The sequence below is a fragment of the Pholcus phalangioides genome, unplaced genomic scaffold (genome assembly GCF_987345545.1).
Source record: "Pholcus phalangioides strain wild (caught in Gottingen) unplaced genomic scaffold, Ppha-v1.0 ptg000032l_1, whole genome shotgun sequence".
NCBI lineage: Eukaryota > Metazoa > Arthropoda > Arachnida > Araneae > Pholcidae > Pholcus > Pholcus phalangioides.
This window is the reverse complement of record NW_028301622.1, coordinates 6,356,973-6,366,088: the sequence shown is the minus strand read 5'-3', so window position 1 is coordinate 6,366,088 and position 9,116 is coordinate 6,356,973. Positions and strand designations below refer to the sequence as shown.

Here is a 9,116-nt window from a genome sequence, read left to right as displayed (position 1 = left end):
GGAATTGCCTATAGTCTAATGTTAAACATCTCTCGATACAACGATATCCTCTGCTACAATAAATCCCTCTATAACGACATTTTTAAGAGATTTTGAAACTGCTACGATATACTTTTATACTTCAGATGCATATTTTACATATTTTTGGAGCATATTTCACCACTATTTTAATGTGTATAATCTGGGCTCTTGTAATGAGTTTATTTTATTTTTAAAGTGCCATTTTTTAAATGAAAGTCTGTGGTTGATTTGGAAATCGCCTCACAGTGATATTACTGAGATGGATGTACGGTCATGCCGAGTATCGATCGAAGTAAGGCTTCATTCAATCGTAAGGCTTCTTTCTGTCTACTTCTTTTAAGCTCTGAATTTTTTTTTTTTTTTTTCCAACTTGAAGACCTCGATCGTCGAGGCGATTTTCGTGTGTTGTTCTTCTTCTGATCGGAAGCACATTCCGAATGTGAAGATGACCGATGGCTGGAGACCGCCTTATATGTTTGGTATCGAAGACGACTCTCACAAGAACTGTCCTGTCGCTGGTCATTTTCGTTATCGTAACTTTCCTCGGAGTTGAAGTGAAAAGAATCCTCGATCTCAACACGTCGTATCTCAAGCGATTCGAGGCCGTTTATATGACGACGAGCCAGCCACCGAAGTCGACGACGACCCCACCTTCGGCCGAGACGATCCGGAGGAACAATAGGATCGAGAACGTTATGGAGATGAACGAGCCGTTGTGCGATCGGAACCTATTATTTTTGGTGCTGGTCGTATCGGCACCGGCCAATTTCGAGAGGAGACAAGCGATACGAGAGTCGTGGAACGATTTGTCCGGCGTTAGTGGCCGAGTGAAAGTGGTCTTCTTGATTGGCAGGGCCAGTAACAACTTCCTCAATGCCATGGTGTGCAACGAATTCGAAAATTTCGGAGATGTCTTGATCGGAAGTTACACGGACACCTACAGGAACCTAACCACAAAAGTTCTTCATGGTTTCCAGTGGGCTCGCGGCTCTTGCTACTCGAGATTCGTGCTCAAGACCGACGACGATTGTTTCGTCAACCTGCCGTTCGTGGTCCGATTTTTGGAAAACTCCGACGATCACCGAGGTTTGTACGTCGGGAGGATCCGCAGGAAAGCAAAGGTGGTCAGGAACAGGAACAGCAGGTGGTATGTCTCGAGGCGAGACCACGACTCGCCTTGCTACGCGCAGTACGCGAGTGGGGCCGGATACCTACTGAGCCGGGACGTGGTGGTGAAGCTTGTCGATGCGTCCGCAGACATAGCGCAGTTCCCGAACGAAGACGCGTACGTCGGTGAAGTGCTACATCGAGCGCGTGTGAAGCCCACGAATAGCGGGAGGTTCGTCAGCAGCGGTGGCGACGTCTGGTCTTGGAAGCCGTGTAATTTCTCGTACTTGTTCGTGATTCATCCGATCAAACCATACGAACAGAAAAAACTTCAAAAATACGCTGAAAACGCTCTACTCCAATGCCAAAGGACGGATGAGCTAAAAAGTTGGAGCTAAAATATTCAGGATACACATAAAGTCGAATTGTCACAGGCAGTGGCATCGTAGCACCACCATCGTGATATCTCTCGTGAGATAACGATGGTGGCGATTGTAGTCTGGGTTGCAGTGGCTGCTAGAGCAGTATTTTGTAGCATGGGGCTGGTGACCTCCCAGCATTATTTCAGAAAACAAAATCACCTACATAAGTCTAAAGCCCACCACCCATAGGTCTGAAAAACTCCCACAGCCACTGCTTACGCTTGTTAATTAAAACCATCAAAATGCTAGAAATTTCTCTGTCACTAGGCTCTACGAGCAACACTGGGTTGGGCTAGATTCTAGTGCGAGAACGGGATGTACCAAAGCCTCCTAGATACTGCGTCTATCTAGGCGGCTTTGAATGTACCCACTGGGTACATTGCATCTTCTTCTTTTACTGCCCTGCTGCATCCAGTAGTAAACGGGGTGTGTCCGGCCCTTCAATGTTCAAATGTTTAATATATTCAGCAGCAGTAGTAGTATATTTTGTACGCGGTTTCATCAAAATGTGTCTGGCTATGAACTCCACCCGTGAATACTAACTAGTCATCCTTCGGTATTCGCTGGGATTACGTTCCTGAGGTGACCGCGAATACGGAAAAACCACGAATAACGCAAACCATAAACTTTGGTTTTTAGGCACATGTCGTGTATATCTGCTTTGTGTGGCAGTAGTAGTAGTAGGAGTGTCCAGTGATTCTCGGCGATGTTTTTTGAAAGAATTATTATAATGTCTGTGAGCCGTTTCTTCTTCATTTAGAAAAATTGGTAGAGGAAGCCTTGTTATACCATACTCTAACAAATGTTTCTACAGCTGAAAAACGTCTCATAGATGGGTCTATGTTATGGAAACAATCCATTGCAGATTTAAACTTTATGAAGTATTTGTTAGTTGCTCATAATGAACTTTTCTTTCATTTCTTAATTTTGCTCATCTTCATGGGGAATCGCTTTGGTTTCAGGATCCGTCAGTTCGATCCTCCTCTGTCGTTTCCCGAATTGCTGTTGATTAATCCACCAATTTCCTCTGAGTTTACATCTTTGAAACTTTCACTTCCATTTCCTTCGCTAACGTGACAATGCCTTTCATGAATTTTGTAGCTAGCTCCGTAGAAATGAATGTGTTCTCGGGCACACATTGGAGCCAAAAGTTCTTTCAATACGAGATGACTGTTTCCTGCATTTGCATCTTCTTTGATCGCCTGCACAATAATCATTGAGCAATGTTTATAGCGAACCATAAATGTTCGCAAAACATCCGATCAAGCAGCTCAATACTAGATGTTGAGTTGGAAGGAATAATAGAGGACATGAACGCTATGGTGTTCAGGGACACCATAACGCAGAGGTTCTCAAACTTTTTCCACCCGCGGTGCTCCTTTACCCTATTCAATGCTTATCCGCGAGCTCTGGTGGTTCTACAGAGCTATTTGACAAAGAATCTTTTCAAAAAACACCGTTTGAGAACCTCCTGCCATAGCGTATGGTATCCAAAGAAATTTGAATAGCGTGTCTTTAATGTCAAGGAACATTCTGACTTCGAGAACGAAACAACGTTTGAACCAATCCAATTTGTTCCGAAAATTATGCCATGACACTACATATGTGTATGAAAAATGAATTTGATCGAAAATAGTTTTGAACAAGCCCTTACTGGTGTGTTGATTCATAATATCACAATAAGCAGTGAATACTACCAACATTAACCCGGGCCGTAGAGTGCCTTCTCGGGAGCCCCGGGGCAAACTTTTTCTTGAGGCCCTTTGAAAAAGTTGCAAAATAAATGTACATTTTTGTGAGCCCCCTCCCCCCTCCCTATTCGGCAGTGCTCCGGTTGACCCTTACGGGCCTGGCATTAGCCTTTAAGCAAAAGTTTCTCATAGAACTTATCATGTAATATAGGTTGTGTGTGGTGACCAGGGCCATCCTTTCCAGACGCGAAGCCCTGTGCGAAAATAATCATGGACTGACTTTGTGGAGGTTGCACAAAGCAGGAGTTAGCACAAGCATATATTCGGCGGGCTCAAAAATATTGGTGAGGGAGGGCCTCAAACCCAATACAAGCTAATACATGTGAAAAATAATACTGGGGCCAAAGATACGGTACAGTATTTGGTTTGTCGGTCGATATACATAGTTCAAATTATGGGTCCCTGAACAAATGTCGCATTTGCTCACGTGGAAGTCGGATTTTTTTATGAGAGGGGGTCCGTTTGTATATACCAATAATTTTTCTCTAATTTTCTACCCAATGGAACGTCCAATAACAAATGTTCCCCGTTAGCGGACATCCGTTAATGCAGTGCTTCTGAAAGTGTACAGCGGTGCTCCTAGGAGTGTCCGCTAAGCTGGCGATATTCATGTCTATTATATGCACGGTGAACGTGATCTGTTTTGCCAAACGAAAGGGGGGTGATAGACGAGCCCAAGTTGAACATGAAACACCCTACCAACCCTGTTCTATCTCAAACCGTTTCAAGTTATGGTGGATGATCGATTATGGAAAAAAAATGCGTCGTCTGGAAAACCCCGAATTTGTAAAGTTTTTGCAAGAGCTAAACGCAAACTAAGCACATATTTGTAAAGACCAGAAAAAACCTATAAGGTCACACCAATTTCAAAATCGAATCACCGCCAATTCCGCAAACACCCTTCTAGCTACAATCAGTCGAATTTACCAAAAACTTGTCCATTCCACCAGCTTTCGAAAGAGCCTATCTTATTTTTAATTGGTCATTTGTTTTGGAGCAATTTCACCAAACTGGTCCTTGCTCCAATAAAACCAAAATCCAATCCAATCGAAAGAACCTATAATAAACCATATCGGTAATCTAGTTCAAGATAAATTTGGCTTTTTTTACAAATACAAATACATCACTGAAATCTGCATTTTTCGAAGTGAATATTCGACAAAAATTTGGAATTGGCGATTACAGATTTTAGTGACAATTTGGTTTTGCACAAAAAATCCAATAAGGCAGTGTTTCTCAAAGTGTGCGTCGTGGCTCCTAGGGGATGTCGTCAATTTTTGTCAGAGGCGTTGCATGAGCTTTAGATACTGATTTGTGTGCCTATTTATGCTTTGAAGTGGTTCTTTTTCAAGTGAAAATATCTGCTAAACTATTCTGGGGGAATGAACCATGAATTGGGCAATGGAGCCGTGGATCACAAAAGTTTGAGAACCACTGCTATAAGGTGACGCTATATAAGGTGAGGTATCCTGTAGATAGAGGTATAGCTGAGGTATCCTGTAGGTAGAGGTATAGCTGAGGTATCCTCCTGTAGGTAGAGGTAGCGTCACCTTATAGCAGTGGTTCTCAAACTTTTGCTAGAAGCGCTGACAGATTAGTGAAATAAAAAATCGAATTATCGCCAAAACGTACTAAAATTACTTCGACGAACGCAGATTTCAGTGATGCATTTCAAACAAAAAGCTGAATTTCTCCTGTGAACTAGACCACCGATATGGTATTATTTATTGTAGGTTTTTCAAAAACTGGTGGAACGGACAAGTTTTCGGTAAATTTGACCGATTGTAACTAGAAGGGTGTTTGCGGAATTGGCGACGATTCGATTTTGATCATTTTTGTCTCGCCACGGTCATTTTCTGTACACGAGGGCAAATTACACCGGGACCTACAATTTATTGCCGATTCCGAATGGCAAGTTGTTTTTTTTTTTATACTCATCGAGAAGTTAGTGCGCTAAACCCCTTGATGGGGAACACCCTGAGGTAACAATTTTTTCTGCGGTCATGTTGCCGTTTCTGTTGTACCCCGTGTCAAGAAAGTTTTCTGACAAGGACGAACCGGGTATCGAACTCGCGACACCTCTTAAACATTCTCTGGTACTTTAGGCAAGTATCTTATCGACCTGGGCTACCACGCCCCATTCGATTTTGAACTTCACCAAGACATCGAATGGAAATATTTTAGAGTTCAAATAAAAGGACTCCATTTTAGATCCAAAACCTCCTTGAACCCAACTATTTTTTTCCTCCTCCTGTTTTTCGGTTGATAGCATTATGATTCATAATGATAGTTTCAAGAGTTTTTAAGAGTCAAATGAAATATTGGGATCACTTTCCACGTATGTAAATTCATAACTTCTTAAGGTATCCGACTACGTTGTAAACGTCATTTTGGAAGAAAATATGGATTTTCATTTTTTTTATTTTTTATAAAAGCCCTATTTGTTGTGATTCCAAAACGGGCCTTGTTTTGTTTATATGATGCTTAGAATCAAAATTACGTTCACTTTAGTGTTGCGTTTTTACATAGAAGTAATACGCGAATAAAGACTTTAAACGTGTTTTACGAAGAATGCTATTTTTGACATTTTACTTGACTTTGACATGATTTGTAAAAATTGGTGCATTGCATCCTTACGAAATTTTAATGTGATATTTTGCTATATATTGTTGAGGTTATGAACCAAAATCTAAGGTCTATCACATATATTTTTTGAATTACAGTGTTTTATAGACAAAATGTAGGATAAAATTTCAAAAAATTCACACGTACTTAAACATATTTTGATGTAACTTATCATGCAATCCTTTAAATTTTGGTTCATAACCTGCAACATTACTAGCTAAATGCACTGTGAAAATCACAAAGCATTTCATTAATAAAATTTTTTGCAATCGTGTTTCGAATATCAAATGAATTTTGCCTAAAATTTGACATAAAAGCGACTTTTTCATAGAAAATATAATAGATAGACCAAAATTTGTCACTGTTTTGACCATTTCGAGACACTTTCTATCAAAAAATGTATTTAAAGTTCACTCCAGAACCATTTCAAAGAAAAGTGACAAGAAAGGTAGTCGGATACCTTAAGTAATCAGTAATATTTTGATAATCAACAGAAATAAATTTTGTTCTCAATTTGTTGAAAATTGTATTTTATTTTTTTCAAAAAAAAAATCTAATTTACAGCCAACTAACTGCATAATGATCAGTTAAACAAGATTGGAAGATAGAGGATTTCACACATTCCATGTATCCGCTTTTTCCTGATGAAAATATGGTCAATACAAGATCCACTGACATTAGAATATGATCTGGTCATGTTATTGATGGAACATAAGAAACCAATACCCCCAGAGAAAATCAAGATAATTCAAGAACAATGTTATCATTATGATTCAATAAATCGATATTTATATCGTCAATGAGAACCACGTTCCGATATCTACGAGTACGTATTTGTAAAATCGAACAAATTTCAAAGACAAAGCAGTCAGAGCTGGGCCGTCTTAAGAGCATCATGGGCCCCATGCGTTAAGATGGCACTGAGTCAGAGGATTATGCGTGAGATCTACATGCACTAAAATCCAGCAATTTTAAGATATGACTATAAAATCAGATTCAGCGGTTTGCATTGTTACAGACAGAGGCGCATTTATGGTTTTGCCGCCTGTGGGCTACATGAATTTTGCCACCCCTCTCTCATTCCAGTCTGATTTTCTTGACCACTCATTCCAGTCTGATTTTCTTGACCACTCATTCCAGTCTGATTTTCTTGACCACTCATTCCAGTCTGATTTTCTTGACCACTCATTCCTTGATTTCCTGAGCAAAAATACACTTGACCCTTACTATGCCTGTATCTCCAAATCACTCTTTTGGTCAATCACATTCTTGCACGACTCCCACGTCCTTAAGCAGCCCCCCCCCCCAACAGGGGATTTTAGGCTGCCCCCACCCAAACCAGACTTTCCACAAACCCTTCTATCGTGAATTTATATCATGGAGAAAAAAACAACAAAAAATGATTGCAATTGTCCGGGGACCTGTTAGTCCCACTTTTGTGGGGAGCCCATACATACTTGCTTACTGTTTTGTTGTTCACGCATGCCTCCCACTAGAGTGTGGCTGACAGGGCTCCAGCCCTGACGCCCTGAACAAAAAAAAAATTACCATCATTTTTTTTTTCATGCTATAAATTCACTATAGAAGGGCCCGTGAAAAAGCTGACTTGGGGACCGACAAAAATGTCTAGGGGCACTGCTCCAGGATGTGGAGGCTATGGGCACTCACATGCTTGCGCACACACTGGACACATTTTGGTTCTTCACTAAACTGGTCCCTCGCTCTCCAAGTCACTTTTTTGGTCATTCACATGCTAAGAACACCATGCCCCCAGTCTATCAACTGATAGACTGGTTGCATGTGGGAATGAAGTATCAGATGCCACTCAGTTTTTCACAATACTCAAAGATGCCAACAATGTAAAATTGTATGAAATCAAAAATGAAGAAATAAAAGGTATGAAAAAATTATCCCGAAAATGTGATATACCTGTGCTGAAATTCACTATGGCAGTCCACCAAATAGTAGCAACTGGTAATGGATTGCTGCAATACAGAGATGTCTCTTGCTTTTGTGAAAGAACTGCTAATCTCTGTGAATGCTACGAAAAGAAAACTTACTCTTACCAAAGAAGTATAAAACTTGAAGTTCCACAACCGATTCCAGAGTTTGAATCTCTGGAAAATGACATTCAAGACAATAGTGAAACTATGCTATCAACTCCAAAGGAAACAAAAATGAAGAAATGTCAACTGGTCAAAAAATCAACTGTCAAAATGTCAGTTGATTTTTTGACCAGTTGACATTTCTTCATTTCTGTTTCCTTTGGAGTTGATAGCATGGTCTCTCTGGGCGGTCAGCGGCCATGTCTGTCTGTCCGTCAAAATGTCAAATTAAAGCTGGTGTTCATCTGCTCGCGAAATTTGAATCTGGCTGTGTATATAAATCTACATACAGCCCAAAATGACATTGAAGATGATGGAGAGGTCAAAGTTATGCGCCTCAAAACTATGAATGATGCTAGGAAGCTGTTCAGAGCTGATGACAAAGATATCTCTCACATCCACTTTGATCAGATTTAAAAATTTTTCCAGAGCCAAAATTCAAACCACGAGGAGGAGGGGGCGTGTGTTTTTTGAATTTCCTCATAGCGTGGATGTTTTTCCAGATGCCATAGAGAAGTCTCTAGGATACCTTTCATATTGTCTATATAATTATTGAAAAAATAGAAGTGTATTTAGAATAATTGTGATCGCTTATTCTAAGTTATATTTCTGTCCTCTCTGTTACCGGAAGCATTTTTGCAGTTCACGGGCAAAAAAATTAAAAAGCACTTCTAACTAAGATGTTAAATTATAAGTTATCAACCCATTGTCTGCCAGAAATAAAAGAAATTAATTTTAAGTAGTTGAAAAAATGTAAAAAATAAACTTTTCTATGTGCTATTTCGAAAAAATCACGAAAAAAAGCGTCGAAAGTTGTTTAAAACAATCTTTTTTTCAGCCTATGTGTAAGAAATAAGCTGATTTCATTATTTTATGGGGTAAAAAAAGCAGCAGAAATAATAATATTTATTTTTTTACAGCGATATTTGTTTTCGTAACAGAAAAAAGTGGACGAAATCCATTATTTTCAGTCATAAAACCCAAAAAATAAAATATTATTACAAAATAAAAGTGAAAAATATTTATGAAATATTAAACTTCAAGTCATTGGCTATAATTTGAGATCAATTTTATTTTGAAAATTC

General features: G+C 39.6%; 1 protein-coding gene across 1 annotated transcript; it reads left to right on the top strand.

The window, feature by feature from the left end:
- The first annotated feature begins 473 nt into the window (after nt 1-473).
- LOC149066839 (beta-1,3-galactosyltransferase 1-like) lies at nt 474-1,622 on the top strand. Its single transcript, XM_089253108.1, has one exon. The coding sequence runs from the start codon at nt 474-476 to the stop codon at nt 1,524-1,526; it is 1,053 nt and encodes a 350-aa protein (XP_089109234.1). The 3' UTR covers nt 1,527-1,622.
- Nucleotides 1,623-9,116: the final 7,494 nt, after the last annotated feature.